The sequence below is a fragment of the Nilaparvata lugens genome, chromosome 2 (genome assembly GCF_014356525.2).
Source record: "Nilaparvata lugens isolate BPH chromosome 2, ASM1435652v1, whole genome shotgun sequence".
Lineage (NCBI taxonomy): Eukaryota > Metazoa > Arthropoda > Insecta > Hemiptera > Delphacidae > Nilaparvata > Nilaparvata lugens.
This window is the reverse complement of record NC_052505.1, coordinates 91,651,692-91,671,763: the sequence shown is the minus strand read 5'-3', so window position 1 is coordinate 91,671,763 and position 20,072 is coordinate 91,651,692. Positions and strand designations below refer to the sequence as shown.

The following is a 20,072-nucleotide window of genomic DNA, read 5'->3' as shown; positions in this document are numbered from 1 at the left end:
GCTACTTAATAAAATTTATTTTTTTATTTTAAACGAGAATGAAAAGTTAATATTACATCAATAAACCTGAACAGCTACCGTTTATAGAAGGCATTGACGAAAAATAATACCTTTTCGTAGCCCAATAAAAGGTACACCAAGCAAAGCCAACAATTCTGTGTTATATTGGTTCGTTGGCAGTCTCTTTCCCTATCATATGCACTACTTATGCACTGTCGCGACTAAATGGCACCTAGAGACTGAACCATTGCTCGGTTGATACTGCAAATCAGTGGAGTGATGGGGAGAAAGTTTTGGAATGCATCGGTGACTCATTCACTGACACCACCCCATTCAATAGTTTTGTGCAGCAAAAAAACTGACACTGTTGTACTTTTTACAACAGCGCGACTGCCGGAAGGTTAACAATAAAGAAGAAAAAATAATGGAATAACATGCAACTTAGTTTTGTTATCTGATATTTATTGAGAAAATCAGGAAGAGAAACAGGGAGCGAGGAAGGAAAGAGAAAGTAGCAGAGTAGAGATGTAAGGGAAAGATTAAGGGAAAGTAGAGAATAGTTGAAAATTACATAAAAGGCATGAGAAGTCTCAATACTAAGCTGGGAGGGAATTTATTAAGATAAAAGCTTCTTATAGTCAAATTTCATTGTTCAAAACTATTCATGTATGAATTTCAATTACCAGTTCTCTATTAAATTTACTGGCGATACCAGTATTTGGGATAACATGATAATAATCAATGATGATCGAGAATAGCAAGCTCCTCCTTTGAATTGTGGCTTCATTCTAATCGGACACACGTCCGTTTGATTTGAGGGTCAAGTTGTTCGTTTGTGAGTTTGTTCGACGATAAATTTAGAATGCTTTCATCAACATTGTAGCCTAACATAACACAATATTATTGAACATTGGAATCAACCAACTTCTTAATTTTTTTGTTGTGTAAACAATTCAATTTCTTGAAGTTTGAGTTAAATTATCATCAAATTGTCCCATTTCTATTTAATTTAATTTATGTGAAGGAATTCTGCAACGTTCACCGTTTTCAGCACCATGCCGTAGTCTGAAACATCAAAAACAAGTAATTACTTACAGTTACATCATAATTAATATTTATAAGGCGGGTAAGAATACGTGCTCAATATAAATATAAATATTATAATCATGTATGGTTTAGATAGATTCATTAATCTTGAAAGAAAAATAAATAATGTGTAAGCCAAATTGAATCGCTTACAAACGTAAATTTCAATAGAACATCTGGAATAATATCAGTGGCATTTAGAGCGAGTTCTCCAGTCCGTGGGGGCTCGAGAAGCGCTATAAGCATGTCTTTAGCATGCCTCCTTTTAGCATTGTATTGCTCTACTGTTTCCAAGTATTGTATTGTTCTACTGTTTCCAGTGAATGTGCAGCACTACATTACCAATACATTTATACACTGAAGTACTGATTCCAGCTGATTTGCTTTTACTGTTTCTAGTCTCATTGTGTTGGTCTACTGTTTTTAAATAGTATGGCGCTGCAGGACTTAGGCTATTTATTGGATAGAGTAAACAATACAGTATTCGGAAAAGATAAAACAGGCTATTGCCAAAAACTTCTTCAATTTCCTAGTTTTGTCTTAAATTGTCCAAATATTATATACTGCACATTAGTCAAGACAGTGCAATATTTTATCAACTTCTTCCACTGTTTTTGGAATTTTATTGTATTGTGTTCAACGATTGATTGTATTACATTAAGCATTATTTTATTCATATTATATCATTTTATATTACTGTTTTTAGCTAGTGCGTGGCACTATTAGATTATACTGACATGTCACCTGTCATTTGAGTGAAACTCAAATTTTGACGTTCTTGTGATAATTGTGAATAAATGAAATAATAAATAAAACTGCAGGATCTATACCGCACAATAAATAAGACAGTGCAATATTTAAACAATTTATTCCACTGTCTTTAGGATTATTTTGTCCCGTCTCTGGCATTCTATGCTACAGCTTTTGAACTTTTATTGTACTGGATTTAGCATCTGATTTTCCTTCATTTAGCATTTGCTTGTACTGCTTCTAGTCTCATTGTATATTTGTACTGTTTTTAGTGAGTGCGTGGACCCGTACTATCCCTGAGACAAGACGGTGGAATATTCTACCAACCTTTTCCACTGAATTCTTCATCGCATTACATTGTACTCCATTTAGCATTTGATTGTACTGCTTCTAGTCTCTTTGTGTTGTACTATTTTTAGCCCTTGATTGTCCTCTATTTAGCATTTGTTTGTACTGGTTTTAGTGAGTGCGTGGCACTGCAGGACCCATACTACCCCTGAGACAAGACAGTGCAATATTCTACCAACCTTTTCCACTGAATTTTTCATCGCATTACATTGTACTCCATTTAGCATTTGATTGTACTGTTTCTAGTCTTATTGTGTTGTACTGTTTTTAGCACTCGATTGTCCTCTACTTAGCATTTGTTTATACTTGTTTTAGCGAGTGCGTGGCACTGCAGGACCCGTACTGTGCGTGGGACAAGACGGTGTCGAAGTGTCGATCGGTGGGATCGGGCGGGGCTCGTTGGACCGACGAGAAGGTCTTCTATCAAAGTGTCGCCACGGGTTCGCATTCTGCATGTCCTGCCAGTGAGTTATACAACGATTATTTAGTTATTCGTTTGAAAATAATATACAGAAAAATAAAAATTCATAAATACATAATTATTCTATACAGATATAATAACAATAATAATCTATTTATATAAAAGCGAAATGGCATTCACTGACTGACTGACTGACTCACTAACTCACTCACTCACTCGCAGAACTAAAAATCTGCCGGACCAAAAACGTTCAAATTTGGTAGGTATGTTCAGTTGGCCCTTTAGAGGCGCACTAAGAAATCTTTTGGCAATATTTTAACTCTAAGGGTGGTTTTTAAGGGTTTAAAGTTCGTCTTTTAGCATGTATATTCTTCTTATTCTCTTAATTATAATGTCCATACCATATGTTAATATAGAACTATAATCTAGAGAGAGTACCTCTTCGAAACACTTGTTAACTGGTAACCAAATTAATAATTTTGTCAGGTTGGCATTAAGTTGAGTTGACTTTGTTAGGTTGGCACCAAGTTGAAGATTGGAATGCATTTATCGCGGAAAAATTGATTGGGTACTGCTACTTCAATCAGAGCTATTCCTAGGAATATTATATTACTAGCAGTCAGGCTCGCTTCGCTCGCCATATCCGTTTAGCCAGACGTTTAGTCTGGACCAAGATTAGGATCGTCCTAATCAACTGGATAAACGACTGGATCGTCCTAACATATGATCCTCCTACAAATTAAAAATGCAGGCGAGCGAAGCGAGCCTGCTGATCTCATTCTTGGACGATCCAGTCAAGGGCCCAGGGGGCGGAGCCCCCTGGCTAGACGGATATGGCGAGCGAAGCGAGCCTGACGGCTTGTACATTATAAAGGAGAACCTGGAAACAGATACATGCCGGAGATGTAACCAATCATCTGAGACGGATAATGTCATTCTTAAGTATTAATTTTTCTATAATTATTATTGAACGAATATCCCAATTAATTGCTGTAGATAATTTATTTATATTTGATGGAAAAAAACATTCTGTGATATAGCGTGTGAATATTGATGTTGTGGATTTTTTCTATAACTGAAGAGATTTGAAATGTTGTAAAAAATCCACTTTTTTAAATAAAGTGTATTTTTGACAACATTCACTTTTTTAAATGAAGTGTATTTTTGACAACATTTCAAATCTCTTCAATTATAGAAAAAATCCACAACATCAATATTCACGCTATATCACAGAATGTGAGAGCTGTTTGTGAGAGAATTTTTTCCATCAAATATAAATAAATTGATCTACTTTTTTAAATAAAGTGTATTTTTGACAACATTCACTTTTTTAAATGAAGTGTATTTTTGACAACATTTCAAATCTCTTCAATTATAGAAAAAATCCACAACATCAATATTCACGCTATATCACAGAATGTGAGAGCTGTTTGTGAGAGAATTTTTTCCATCAAATATAAATAAATTGATCTACTTTTTTAAATAAAGTGTATTTTTGACAACATTCACTTTTTTAAATGAAGTGTATTTTTGACAACATTTCAAATCTCTTCAATTATAGAAAAAATCCACAACATCAATATTCACGCTATATCACAGAATGTGAGAGCTGTTTGTGAGAGAATTTTTTCCATCAAATATAAATAAATTGATCTACTTTTTTAAATAAAGTGTATTTTTGACAACATTGACTTTTTTAAATAAAGTTTATTTTTGACAACATTTCAAATCTCTTCAATTCTGTGATATTTTCAAATGCCTATAATTCTAATGCAGAGTTTGTTGCAGGTAAAGTGATGAACAAGGAGGCTGGCAACTATGGTGGCTTTTCATTGTATAAGTCCTATAATGAAGACCACTCGGGCCAGGCCAGCAAGGAGTCGCCTGAAGGCGAAGTATTCACCATGACTCGTGAGGAGGAAGATCACTATAATGGTAGGATTTCACAGGAAAAATCTGGATTGAAAATTGTTTAGTCTAGAATAATTTCAGCTCTGCTTAAGTAAGAAATAGTGCGTTCCACCGTACATATTATGCTATCCACTCTTCTCTTTAGAGCCACTATCAAAACACAATAAAAAATCCTAAAGTAACTCTCTATTCTATTGCAAAACTACTCGTTTCAACTCTTCAACACAGTAATTTTCAAGTGTAAATATACAGAGTGGCGCAAAAGTCACTGGACAGTTGGCTAAAAGAAAAAATAAAATAACAGGAAGATGTAGTACAATAGTTTTAGCCCATGATGTTGGTATTACAAAATCTTGATAATTACGCCTCGTCAAGTTGGCAATACCATGCAATGACAAACACAACAATCGATCTAGTCAGTTTTTGAAAGCGTGTTCTGTGAGACGTGTTCGAAGCTGTAGTTTCAGAATTAGTTTTTTTTTTGTTAAACAGTTGTCACGATGTTAACGAAAGAAGAAAGAATCTTCGCTTTAAAAACATTTTATAAAAGTGGTGCTACTGCAGTTGTTAATGAATGGGGTAGACACTTTACATCAAAACCACCATCTAGACAAACAGTATACGACATAAGAGATAGATTTGAACAACATGGATCTGTTATGGAAGCACCAAGATCTGGCCGCCCAACAACAGTCTCAACTGAGGAAAATGTGTTGCGGGTATGTTTAGCTGTGACCAACAGTCCACGATAATCAACCAGACGATTAGCAACTGAGCTGGATTTATCACGAAGGTCTGTGCAAAGAATATTACACAAACAGAATTTCAAAGTTGACATTCCATGTTTGCTACATGGGTTAGTTGAAGATGATCCAGATCGACGTCTTCAATTTTGTGAATTGATGCTTAACCAACAGAAACACGATCCTGACTTGTTCAATAAAATTGTGTGGTCTGATGAGGCTAATTTCAAGTTAAGTGGACAAGTTAAAGAGACATAACTGTACTTACTGGTATACTGACAATCAAAATCTTTTGTTAGAACAACTAAATCAACCTGGTGTGAGTGTCTGGGGGGCAATATCATCATTTGGCGTTCTTGGACCATATTTTTTTGAAGGAAATGTGACAGGAGATAAATACTTGGATATGCTTCAGAATTACGTGGTACCAGGACTCATGACGTGTGCTGAAAACTTTCAAGAAATTTACTTTCAACACGATGGTGCTCCACCACATTATGCCACTAACGTTCGCGATTATTCAAACGAAACTTTCCACAGAAAAGTGATTGGACGAGGGGCAGATATAGACATGCCTCCACGTTCACCAGATATCACGCCCATGGACTTTTTCGTAGGGGGTGTCGTCAAGGACTTTGTTTATTCTCGAAAGCCTCAGACAATCGACGAACTGAAAGACTACATACACGACGCATTTGAAGGTTTGGACAGTGATACCAGGCTATGCCAAAAAGTATGTAACAGTGTTCCCGAAAGACTGGAAAGATATATTAATGAAGACGGAAAACACTTTGAACATAAAAGATAATTCTAAGTATTTTTTGTAATCAAAAATAAATTCAGTCTTTGTTTATATCAGTGTCCAGTGACTTTTGCGCCACCCTGTATATTAATTATGGCATGTTTATCATAGAAGGAATCGAAGTTTCTCAGTCCAGAATAACTTACTTACTAGTATTTTAAATTAAGCACGGAATTGTACAACTTAAATTGTACCGTACTCTATATTCGATGGAAAGTATGGTATTAATCAAACCAAACTTACTCTTGAACTAATGTATATTTCGTACCTGCTGTACAAGCAATGTGTTGAAATTCATTACTATATTCAAATATAACCGAACCTCTGTATAACGAAGTCGATCATCCCGAGAAAAAATTTGCTGCAGCGAGGTATTCGTTATTGAGAGGTTGTTCTGTCAAGAAAACTGCTACGATCTTATGGATCTTGTAATATCGTATTACGGCGGTAAATAAATGAATATGGTACATAAAACATATCATCGCAAACGTAGGTAGGGTACCTATTAGGCCAATATTAATATGGGAATCTGAAAATTCATGCTGTTTAAAATAAAAAAAAACATGTTTTGTGAATATTTATAGTATATAATAAAGTGAACTCACCAATTTATTTCCAGAAAGCTTGATTTGTAATATTAGTAGAGTTTAATACATACTTAGTAGCAATATTTTTCAACTTCATTCACCAAAGTTATTTTACTAATTTTTACACTACTATTTGATTAAACGCAAAATACGGTAATTTTGTCAATAACTTCACTATAAAAATATACTATTTTAGTTCAACTTTCCTATTTTTTAATGTTTTATTTAAAAAAGTGAGTAATTTTCGGTTGAATTTTGCATTTTAATAAAACATCATGTTCAGTAAACGACTCACATCTATTCAAACAGTCGAACATATGTTATCTGGTTTTCAGTTTTAATCCTTGCCTGATAATTTTGAAAGCTTCTAGAACTTCTTGATGTGACGTATTCTTCTCCTCAGGTTCGTCACAGCCATCATCATCATAGTCAGTTCAAAGAATTCAAATGTGTGACAAAAGCAAGAATGGGAAAGTCCAGTCGTTCACCTTCCTGGTCAACAAATGAAGTTCTTGGAACTCGTTTTCCAGTAACTTGCATTCAATTCCCGACATGTGTTTCAATTCCTATTGACTGTCTACCACCCTATCGTTTTCCTACCTGAATTGCCATTATTTTTAGTCTATTGGCTTTTATGCTGAAACTAAGCAATTCCTTGAAAATTACAGTCTGCTTCCTATACACACTACCTTTTGTATGTTGAAGTCAAGAGAAAACTTTGTTGTTGAGAGGTCCGAAATTCGTTAGATAGAGGTAAATAAGCAGCCAAAACTCTAAAATGTGATGGGACCAGGTAAAAAATCGTTGTATAGAGGATTTCGTTAAGTGCAGGTTCGTTATAGAGAGGTTCGACTTTATTATAAATCAGAAGTCAAAACGTTAGTTATTTATGTTCATGTTATTGGCATAGTGAGGTGGGTGAGGAGTATATTATTCTAAAATAATTGTATTTCAACATTTTTTGTAAATAGTTATGTTTTTGGAGAGAAACATTTTTTTCAATTTCGATGAATGTTATCATTTAACAAATTAATATTATTATTATTATTATTATATTATTATTATTATTTAACAAATTAATATTATCTTTGTTGTGTAGGACCCCAAGTGACAACAGCCGAAAGCCTGCCTAACCAGTACTCGATAGAGACACTAGTTCTGGCAGTTCTGACCGCCTCACTGGCAGCACTGGCGTTCGGCTTCCTGGCCGGATACTTCTGTGGACGCAAGTGTCACAAGGATGAAGATGACAACCTGCCCTACCCCGACACTGAGTACGAGTACTTTGAACAGAGGCAGAATGTTAACACGTGAGTCAAAATTCAAATTCAATTCAAATTCATTTATTTGCCATAAAAGTAAATATCGGGGCACCGAGCTTCGTTCGTTATTTTTATTTATTAATAAACAGAACACAATTTTCTAAAATGATCGTGTGTATATTTTACAGCTGGCTATACGTCAACTTATGAATTTCGGGGATGCAATATTTTGATTTTTCACAGAATCACTCGCTCACTTTTTACCAGAGACCTTAAAGATGCATAGCCTCACATGCAGTGCTAGTGTCGTACTTGGAATTGAAATCGGCTATTGAGGGGGCAACCTATACGATTATTACATACAATCTATAGTATTACAAATATATAGATATAATATCTCGTGCTAAAATACCCCAATGGCGGGCTTCAATTTCAAGTAAGAGCTATCATTGGGAAGGCATAGGCATTGTGGGTCTATATCTCTTTAAGGTCTTTGCTTTTTACTATCCACAGACTACGAAAGTCTCAGCTGTTTCAGCCAAGGATGAATTATTATCCTTTTAATGTCGTTCAGCGAGTTTTCCCAAGGATGAGACCTAGTGCAATCGGATTTTTATATTATAAACCTACTATGTTTCAAATTTCGTGAAAATCGTTAGAGCCGTTGGACATGAATAACCCTATAAATAACCAATATATAAATATTTATACAGAAATTGCCACTTAATATAATAGGATGACAATTAATGAAATACAGTAAATATTATCAATTACAAATCATGGCACTACAGGCAAACATCACTTGAGCTTCGGTAGTGAGTTCGAACAACTATAATAATTATATAGTTTTTATTGGTAAGGAGTCCATGACAGAAGTTCCACGTCGCCTGAATTTAAGCCGTCGAACAACTGAACATATTAGAAGGGAAAAATAGAGCTCATTGTAAACAACTGAACTAAATAAAACTACGGAAAACTAGGTCACAACTCAATCATTGCAAAACGATAAGTGAAAAAGTCAGAACAATAGGAAGCGATTGTAAGGTCCACGTTATAATGGCCGTGTTTGATTAGCAATGGTATTGCTATCCTTGTCTATCATTCAACAAAGCGGATAGCGCTATCTCTTTCTCGCTTTGCTCTGTTGCCAGATCGTCTTTTAACAATGTAGAATTAATACTAATTAACAAAATATTCCATCTTAATCATTAAATTCATTATGAAATTATTGGAAAATATGATTTCTTGCTTAATAAAATATGGTTCATTATTTTAAACGAGAATGAACAGTTAATATGTCTTGTCAATGTTATTATTATTATTATTACATCAATAAACCTGTATCAGCTACATAGAAGGCATTGACAAGACAGAGGATCGGCAAGGTTGTTCTCCTATCTTTCTCCACTGCCATTATAACGTGGACCTCACTGTAGAGTGTATATTTTTTTTGACCGAGCGAAGTGAGGTCTAAGATTCAAGTCGACGGTTTGGCATTTATCTTAATGTTTAAATGTTTATATGCTTATATGTTGCGCATTTACGGCGAAACGCGGTAATAGATTTTCATGAAATTTGACAGGTATGTTCCTTTTTTAATTGCGCGTCGACGTATATACAAGGTTTTTGGAGAGAAACATTTTTTTCCAATTCGATGAATGTTATCATTTAACAAATTAATATTATTATTATTATTATTATTATTATTATTATTTATTTAACAAATTAATATTATCTTTGTTGTGTAGGACCCCAAGTGACAACAGCCGAAAGCCTGCCAAACCAGTACTCGATAGAGACACTAGTTCTGGCAGTTCTGACCGCCTCGTTGGCAGCACTGGCGTTTGGCTTCCTGGCCGGATACTTCTGTGTCGAAAGTGTCACAAGGATGAAGATGACAACCTGCCCTACCCCGACACTGAGTACGAATACTTCGAACAGAGGCAGAATGTTAACACGTGAGTTTCTTTCATTAACTCAAATTCATTTATTTGCCATAAAAGTAAATATCGGGGCACCGAGCTTTGTTCGTTATTTTTATTTATTAATAAACAGAACACAATTTTCTAAAATGATCGTGTGTATATTTTACAGCTGACTATACGTCAACTTATGAATTTCGGGGATGCGATATTTTGATTTTTCACAGAATCACTCGCTCACTTTTTACCATAGACCTTAAAGATGCATAGCCTCACATGCAGTGCTAGTGTCGTACTTGGAATTGAAATCGGCCATTGAGGGGGCAACCTATACGATTATTACATACAATCTATAGTATTACAAATATATAGATATAATATCTCGTGCTAAAATACCCCAATGGCGGGCTTCAATTTCAAGTAAGAGCTATCATTGGAAGGCATAGGCATTGTGGGTCTATATCTCTTTAAGGTCTTTGCTTTTTACTATCCACAGACTACGAAAGTCTCAGCTGTTTCAGCCAAGGATGAATTATTATCCTTTTAATGTCGTTCAGCGAGTTTTCCCAAGGATGAGACCTAGTGCAATCGGATTTTTATATTATAAACCTACTATGTTTCAAATTTCGTGAAAATCGTTAGAGCCGTTGGACATGAATAACCCTATAAATAACCAATATATAAATATTTATACAGAAATTGCTCACTTAATATAATAGGATGACAAATTAATGAAATACAGTAAATATTATCAATTACAAATCATGGCACTACAGGCAAACATCACTTGAGCTTCGGTAGTGAGTTCGAACAACTATAATAATTATATAGTTTTTATTGGTAAGGAGTCCATGACAGAAGTTCCACGTCGCCTGAATTTAAGCCGTCGAACAACTGGAACATATTAGAAGGGAAAAATAGAGCTCATTGTAAACAACTGAACTAAATAAAACTACGGAAAACTAGGTCACAACTCAATCATTGCAAAACGATAAGTGAAAAAGTCAGAACAATAGGAAGCGATTGTAAGGTCCACGTTATAATGGCCGTGTTTGATTAGCAATGGTATTGCTATCCTTGTCTATCATTCAACAAAGCGGATAGCGCTATCTCTTTCTCGCTTTGCTCTGTTGCCAGATCGTCTTTTAACAATGTAGAATTAATAACTAATTGACAAAATATTTCATCTTAATCATTGAAATTCATTATGAAATTATTGGAAAATATGATTTCTTGCTTAATAAAATATGGTTCATTATTTTAAACGAGAATGAACAGTTAATATGTCTTGTCAATGTTATTATTATTATTATTACATCAATAAACCTGTATCAGCTACATAGAAGGCATTGACAAGACAGAGGATCGGCAAGGTTGTTCTCCTATCTTTCTCCACTGCCATTATAACGTGGACCTCACTGTAGAGTGTATATTTATTTTTCTGACCGAGCGAAGTGAGGTCTAAGATTCAAGTCGACGGTTTGGCATTTATCTTAATGTTTAAATGTTTATATGCTTATATGTTGCGCATTTACGGCGAAACGCGGTGATAGATTTTCATGAAATAATTGTATTACAACATTTTTTGTAAATAGTTATGTTTTTGGAGAGAAACATTTTTTTCCAATTCGATGAATGTTATCATTTAACAAATTAATATTATCTTTGTTGTGTAGGACCCCAAGTGACAACAGCCGAAAGCCTGCCCAACCAGTACTCGATAGAGACACTAGTTCTGGCAGTTCTGACCGCCTCGTTGGCAGCACTGGCGTTTGGTTTCCTCGCCGGATACTTTTGTGGACGCAAGTGTCACAAGGATGAAGATGACAACCTGCCCTACCCCGACACTGAGTACGAATACTTCGAACAGAGGCAGAATGTTAACACGTGAGTCATTTTTCATCAACTCAAATTCATTTATTTGCCATAAAAGTAAATATCGGGGCACCGAGCTTCGTTCGTTATTTTTATTTATTAATAAACAGAACACAATTTTCTAAAATGATCGTGTGTATATTTTACAGCTGACTATACGTCAACTTATGAATTTCGGGGATGCGATATTTTGATTTTTCACAGAATCACTCGCTCACTTTTTACCATAGACCTTAAAGATGCATAGCCTCACATGCAGCGCTAGTGTCGTACTTGGAATTGAAATCGGCCATTGAGGGGGCAACCTATACGATTATTACATACAATCCTATAGTATTACAAATATATAGATATAATATCTCATGCTAAAATACCCCAATGGCTGGCTTCAATTTCAAGTAAGAACTATCATTGGGGAAGGCATAGGCATTGTGGGTCTATATCTCTTTAAGGTCTTTGCTTTTTACTATCCACAGACTACGGAAGTCTCAGCTGTTTCAGCCAAGGATGAATTATTATCCTTTTAATGTCGTTCAGCGAGTTTTCCCAAGGATGAGACCTAGTACAATCGAATTTTTACGTCATAAACCTACTATGTTCCAAATTTCGTGAAAATCGTTAAAGCCGTTTTCGAGATCCGTTGGACATGAATAACCATATAAATAACCAATATATAAATATATACAGAAATTGCTCGCTTAAAATAATAGGATAACAAATTAATGAAATACAGTAAATATTATCAATTACAAATCATGGCACTACAGGCAAACATCACTTGAGCTTCGGTAGTGAGTTATAATAATTATAATATTATTTATATGGTTTTTATTGGTAAGTAGTCCATGGCAGAAGTTCCACCTAGCCTGAATTTAAGCCGTCGAAGAACTGGAACACATTAGAAGGGAAAAATAGAGCTCATTGTAAACAACTGAACTAAATAAAACTACGGAAAACTAGGTCACAACTCAATCATTGCAAAACGATAAGTGAAAAAGTCAGAACAATAGGAAGCGATTGTGAGGTCCACGTTATAAATGGCCGTGTTTGATTAGCAATGGTATTGCTATTCTTGTCTATCATTCAACAAAGCGGATAGCGCTATCTCTTTCTCGCTTTGCCCTGTTGCCAGATCGTCTTTTAACAATGTAGAATTAATAACTAATTGACAAAATATTCCATCTTAATCATTAAATTCATTATGAAATTATTGGAAAATATGATTTCTTGCTTAATAAAATATGATTCATTATTTTAAACGAGAATGAACAGTTAATATTACATCAATAAACCTGTATCAGCTACCGTCCATAGAAGGCATTGACAAGGCAGAGGATCGGCAAGGTTGTCCTCCTACCTTTCTCCACTGCCATTATAACGTGGACCTCATTATAGAGTGTGAATTTATTTTTGATTTGATTGAAAATATACATTTTTGATGGCACCAGATACTAAATCCTATTTTTGCCCTCATAACGTATAAGGTAGGGAATATATAGTAGGAATTTTGTAAAATAGAATAGAATTTATTGTTTCTCATAAACAACAGTACAATATTACAAGAAAAAACAAAACAAAAGTATTAAGTTATTATCCATATAAATCAAATTCTATGGCTCAAATATAACAATGTAAGAATACAAAGAAATATTTCTTATTTAAACATCGCCATATGCAGTAATAATAATAATAATAATAATATAACCAAAAGTCATTAGCCACATTTTCCAACTACTTATGCTCATAAAAGAAAACTAATATAAAAAATGAAAAAATTCATATTTCTTTTAAAAAACGAAACAATACGATATAATATACCTAACATTAAATAGGAAAATTAATAGTAAATAGGAATATTATACGGGAATAAAGTATTGTAGTAGAGAAGTTGAGACACCAATGATGTCTGACTGATATCTCAGCCTATAGTCTTGATGTAATCAACTTTTCGCCGACCAATATTATTGCAGCTGATTTCAATTTAAATGTCTGTTTCAGTCGCCGCATGCCCCCCGAACCGAAACTGCTGGCCCAGGAAGAGGTGACCTACGCTGAGCCGGTGCTGGTGGCGCCACCCAGCAGCAAACAGCTGAACTCGCCCAAGGCGACGTTGCCACGTGGTGCCGGCCAGAAGCAGCTCGACAACAACATGTTCCAGTTCAGCGATGGCGGCGGATACAACATGGCAGCACCGCCTTACGCCAGTGCACGGCCCTCCAATCGCGATCACTTCGGCACGTTACGGTCGCAGCGCGATCTGCCCAAGGTAACTGATTAATAACCTTGATAACCTTGGTAACCTTGATCTGCCCAAGGTAACTAATCAATAACCTTGGTAACCTTGATAAGGTAATCTTGATCTGCCCAAGGTAACTGATTAATAACCTTGGTAACCTTGATCCGCCCAAGGTAACTAATTAATAACCTTGGTAACCTTGATAAGGTAATCTTGATCTGCCCAAGGTAACTGATTAATAACGTTGATAACCTTGGTAACCTTGATCTGCCCAAGGTAACTAATTAATAACCTTGGTAACCTTGATAAGGTAACCTTGATCTGCCCAAGGTAACTGATTAATAACCTTGATAACCTTGACAAGGTAACCTTGATCTGCCCAAGTTAATAACCTCGATACTCAGAGTACAAACTTCACGTAAATAAACTCCACATGGAGTTGAGGCACTGTAGATAAAATATAGAATGAAGTTGATTTGACAATACAATGAATTTCATCAAGTATGAAAAAGATCACAAATATCAATTTCCATTCTGCAAATACAATACATAAGTGATTATGAATTGAAAAAATAGAACCTGGGGAGTGTTTGGCTCTGTATGGTTGCATCAACTACTATTATCAATATCATTTGAATATAACAATAGGAGCAGACTGTTGCCATATCTAGTAGTTCTGTGAACAGTAGTCCTCACGCAGTATTCTCATCCACAAGTACCTGATTGAAACTATAGACCTTATGGAAATACAGCAATAGACTGGCTTCTCCACACATCTGTGTAATCACTAGTCAGCTGATTCATGATGAATAATTTTATATTCTGATTTTTACTCCAATATTGGCGTATGAAGGAGGCTCCTTTTCCCTTTTATATTATCCTTGAAATGCAAAATTTCCAAAAACCTTGTATATACGTCGACGCGCAATTAAAAAGGAACATACCTGTCAAATTTCATGAAAATCTATTACCGCGTTTCGCCGTAAATGCGCAACATATAAACATTTAAACATTCAAACATTTAAACATGAAGAGTAATGCCAAACCGTCGACTTGAATCTCAGACCTCACTTCGCTCGGTCAATTATAATTTATATGCTGATTCTATCAAGAAGGCCTAATCTGTCTTTTTCACTGTTTCTCTCACACATTAGCTTTCTGGCCCTCTGGATTGTTTGAAATCTGGCAGCAATGCACTCCATAAGAGTCACACTGCAATCTAAGGTTTGCACATATAGCCTACTATATATCTATGACTCCCCAGTATTTAAGGAGCCAACTCTGCTGATTATAATTTATGAGTTTGGAAATTGCTTCTCGGTACCCAACTAAATTCAAAGGTCCATTCATTATCACTATCATTCTCATTATATCCATACACAAGTTTAGAGCTCATGTGGACTTCACGCTCTATTGACCGAATTGAACTGAAAATTCCAATTTTTGTGTAAAGGTCCACTTTGGATAGTCTCTATGAGTCTTTCTCTGTACTGTAAGCGTGATGTCACACCAGGCATTTACAAAAAGTCAGAATGTGTCTGGTATGATATGGTCTCAACTACTCCAATGCTTAAGCCTTAACACTCTGTCAGAGTGATCATATTTTCATCTGTTCAAGTGTGGCTTTTTATGACTACCATATGTTTGTTCAATGTTTATATGATTGTTCAATATCTTTCTTCTTTCTCTGAGTGAAAGCAACTCAGACATGACACATCATACAGCTTTTTTCTTCAATAATTTATAAGCTGTCATCAACAGTGTAACTAATATTTATTTATGAAGACAACAGGTTACCCCTAATGTGTCTCCTTCACAAATACAACAAAACAAGATTATTTATTATACAATGAGCAATTTAACTTACAATTGCAATAATGCTAAAAGGAAAAAAAACTATAGAAATACAAGAGAAGGAAAAAATAGATATATACAAGAAAATTATCATAAAACGGAATATAGAAAGAAAAGATTCTAAAATAAAAATAAAAATGTTACAAAGAATGGATAAAACTAACAATAGAAATGAAAAGATTCTAAAATAAAAATAAAAATGTTTCAAAGAATGGATAAAACAAACAAATGAATGTATAATATCACCGTTATTATAACAAACTGATTGCCAATTTCGGCAATATTAATTATTTATTATTGTGTAAAATTATTAAAACTTGACAATTATTGTATTATTTTTCTGTGCATTTATACTTTGTTTTCAAGTACTTGGATTATTGATAAAATTCAACATCCATAGATTAACATCCATCAACAGAATTTTTTCATTTGTACTGCTATTATATTAGATTTAAAAAATTTAGGTATTTCTTATTCTTAGAACTTGTGGCTTGGAGCTCAAGGCTTCTTTTTCCAGTCATGCTAAAAACTATTGTATTTTAATGATAATTTTTATTTGTAAAATTATTTCTTGTATTTGGGCAATAAATGATTTATTCATTCATTTTATTCAATATTTTCTGTCTCTTAGTGAAAACGGATCAGACATGCCAATACAGCCTTTATTCTCGAATTAGTAAATTATTATGAATGAACAATTTTGTTGTGTTTTACAGCAAAATGACTCAGGCATGGCTGCCTACCGGGATGGGTTCGGCACAACACGCAGTGTGAAGAAGGTGTACTTTGTGAGAGACAGGGGAGGAGGGCACGGGCGGTGGCAGAAGCAGTTTGCCGGGGCGCACAAGGGGTGTTGCCAACCGCGGGGGCCACACGACCAACAGCAGTCATCATCCCCTCGCCACGCACACCCCTTCCCCCTCCAGCTCCAGCTCGTCGCCATCCCCACCCTCCTCCTCGCCCTCCCCTCCCACCACTCCGCAGCCGCCCTGCAGCTACATCTACCAGACCTGAGACTGGTCCTCCGGGCCGGATTACACGAATCAAGTGCCAAATGTGCTCGACTTGCAAGTGCATTGTTTGAAAATGTTGTCAAGTGGCTTGACTTTTGTCTACATTGTCAGTCCCATTGATAAGCATTGTTTGATATTGTCAAGCTCCTTGCCTTTTGTCCAATTCATGCTCCACAAATGTGTGTCATTGATAAGAATTGTCTGATATTTTCAAGCATTTTGACAATACCAAACAACATCAATGCACTGTCCTTGGTCTCTTGTCCACAACTTTGTGTCAGTCTCTTTGATAGAGCATTGTTTGATATTGGTCAAGCTGCTTGATGTTTGTCAAGTAGGCTACTACACATATAATTTTTTTCATTGATGATTTAATCAAAAACCTTAAAATTGAATGCATGAATTTGGGTTTTGTCAAGCACCTTGACAATACATGCACCACAAATGCTTATCAATGCTGTTGTTTGTCAACAATCCTACAACTAACTGTACAGGTATCTCGGTCATTGATAATTGGTCAAGAACCTTCACTACTTTGATTCAGAACCCTGATCATCATTTTTTCATCATATGACTGCAGTTGACAACTTTGACTGATGTATCATTGTCATAAATACATTGATTAACAACCTTGAACTACCTTGGTTGAGAATCTTGACTATCATTTGTCATTAATACATTGGGTTAAAAGCCTAATGTTATTAGTTAACATTCTTGGTTACTATAGAAGTCTGATACATGTTTTACAGATGTGAAGCATTGTCTTTTCATTCATTTCTTGACTGATGTATCATTGACCTTGATAAGTTGTTGATAACCTTGACTGAAGCATTATTGTATTTGGCACATGAATTACTGTCTTTGATATGTATGTGATACACATTTTAATGTGTAGGCATGTGTCATTGTCATCAGTGCATGTATCATTGTTCTGAATTCATAATTTATTTTCAATTTATCTGTAAAATATTTAGACGTTTGTAGAAATTATGATAAAAACCAAGTATGAGACACATTGATCCTATTTAATTACAGCATTTGCTGCTTGACTGACTTGTCCAAATGCAAGAAAGATTATTCATGCTTCAACAAAATGTCAAACCAAGTATCATTGACTTTGAAAAACTTGACATGTATCTTTGACTTCAATCTTTGGATTCTGTTCACTAACAATGATACCCGTATCTTTGACCTTGACACATGTATCATCATCAAATTTGAAATCTATTTCAAACCAAGAAAAGCTCATAAACCCAAAACATTGGCTTCCCCCTATGACAAAGTGTAGGCTACAACTTACACTAAAAAATCCAAACAATTTGAAAGAACAAACCTGTGAGGTTCTACTCAACCTATGAACTTTTATTGATAAGACTCTATTATAGTATATAGTGTCACAAACATATTATAATAAATTATAATTCAATTCTATTTGCATTGGTTCAGTGGTTAGTGGTGCCAGGATGGAGTTACATGAGAGATTGTAAGTTTATGATTCAATTATTTAAATATCAACAAATATGGTAAATATTTGCAAGTAGTCTACCTTCATCGAAATAAATGATAATTATTGTACTCTACAAAAACATTACAAGGAGCAGATAAAGATTTCAAGTCTCTTTTCTGTATAGGGTTAGGCTACTTGAAATGTAAATAGAAATAAAAATAAAAATCTCAGTACCCTTTTTTGGCATCAATGTCCGAAAAATGTTGTGATAAAATAATTCCAAAAAAGGGTATTGAGATTTTTATTTCTATTTATAGATTTCAAGTTTTTGTCTATATCTCTGAGTGAAACTTGAGTTGAATCTTTTGTAATCTTTACTTCAAAAATAGATTGTTTTTTAACTATTTTATATTGTGCTTCGAATATTATATTTGTTCTCGTAGTTTTATAAATTGATTTGGAATTCATCTACTAGAAAACCAACAAACTTACTCAATACAATAACTGCTGGACCAATGAAAATAGGATATAATGACAAAGTCTGTAACTACCATTATTTCCTCAATTTTCATCTTTTCTCAAAGTTCATTATTTTCTTGAACTCTCCTCCATGTTTAATAGATTCTCACATTTTATAATGCTCTTTGATTTGATATTATAGTATGATTTTGGTCAATCCAATGAGTCAGAAAAGGTTTTGGCCACCCTCAAAAGCATAATCTATTTTGCAGAATTTTAATTTTCTTATACAGTATGATTCTCGGTTTATTATTCATATTTGTAAATTGAAATTAGTAGTGATTCAAAGGAGAAATACTCTCTTGGTTTCTACTGCATAATTTTAATTATTGTATGGATGATCGAGCTCTTCTGTTATTACATTGTAAAAATAATCTCAATTTGAAGTAAATTATTTATTTATTCAGTCATGTACAATAATTATTACACTTATGTGTGACAGAGAGAGAGAGAGTCGATATCTAAGAGGTCGAGCCAGTGTGAAACGATTGTCAATTCAGTCATTTATTATATTTATTTGTGTATCAAAAATACTTGACTGTTGGTTGTGTAGTTGCTGAATTTTGTTTTTGTAACTTATTTTCCTTCTTGTTGATTTGATCACCTAGTTCTCCATTTTATAAACATTGAAATATACCCGAATTTTAAGTTGTTGTTAGAGTATTAGACTACTTAGAAGCAAGGTTGATGAAATGGGAATAAAAATTAAAAATCGAAGTATCCTTTTTCCAATTTGTTTATTTACAAATTTATTATATTTCGTTTTTTATTTCTTTTCAAGAGCAGCTCTGACGAAAAAAGATAATTTGATGAAATGGGATATGTTTAATTAGCCCAACATCTGCGGCCGCCTTTATAAACGATTACGAGAACGTTCTTAGCCTAGCTCACTGTGGTTACCTGTTCTCATGAACCAATCAGATCGTGTTTTTAATAATGGTTTAACCATTCTGATTGGTTCCCTAAGGTTCATATGCACCATAATATATAACGTATGACCATGATATAAATACTGTCTGCAAACGGAGATTGCTATAAATTGCAGGTTTGAACCGGGAATGAAACACATTATAATACATTAATTATAAACACATTATAGTAAATTCTAAGATTATAGTTTATTTATTTATCTCAGTTTGTAGAATCATAACAATTATTGTAGAATTATATTAATCTATTTATCTTAGATTGTAGAATTGTATAATTGAAAGGCCCAACCGGCTAATATCTTCATGATTAGCGCTGAACGTAGATTGTGCATATGACCTAAGTCTGCTTGGCTAAGAACGTTCAAAA

General features: G+C 34.4%; 1 protein-coding gene across 2 annotated transcripts in view; it reads left to right on the top strand.

Moving 5' to 3' along the window:
• LOC111061043 (semaphorin-1A) overlaps positions 1 to 19,209 on the top strand; it is a 530,166-nt gene extending 510,957 nt beyond the window's left edge. Inside the window, exons 11-15 of one of the 2 annotated variants that reach the window (XM_039422103.1) lie at positions 2,500 to 2,648; positions 4,394 to 4,540; positions 11,509 to 11,719; positions 13,706 to 13,973; positions 16,514 to 19,209. In XM_039422103.1, the coding sequence (XP_039278037.1) occupies positions 2,500 to 2,648; positions 4,394 to 4,540; positions 11,509 to 11,719; positions 13,706 to 13,973; positions 16,514 to 16,930 (1,192 nt within the window). In that variant the 3' untranslated portion in view covers positions 16,931 to 19,209. Of the gene's footprint in view, positions 1 to 2,499; positions 2,649 to 4,393; positions 4,541 to 7,747; positions 7,959 to 11,508; positions 11,720 to 13,705; positions 13,974 to 16,513 lie in introns of both variants that reach the window. The other variant, XM_039422102.1, reaches the window with a different exon arrangement.
• The last annotated feature ends 863 nt before the right edge of the window (positions 19,210 to 20,072 follow it).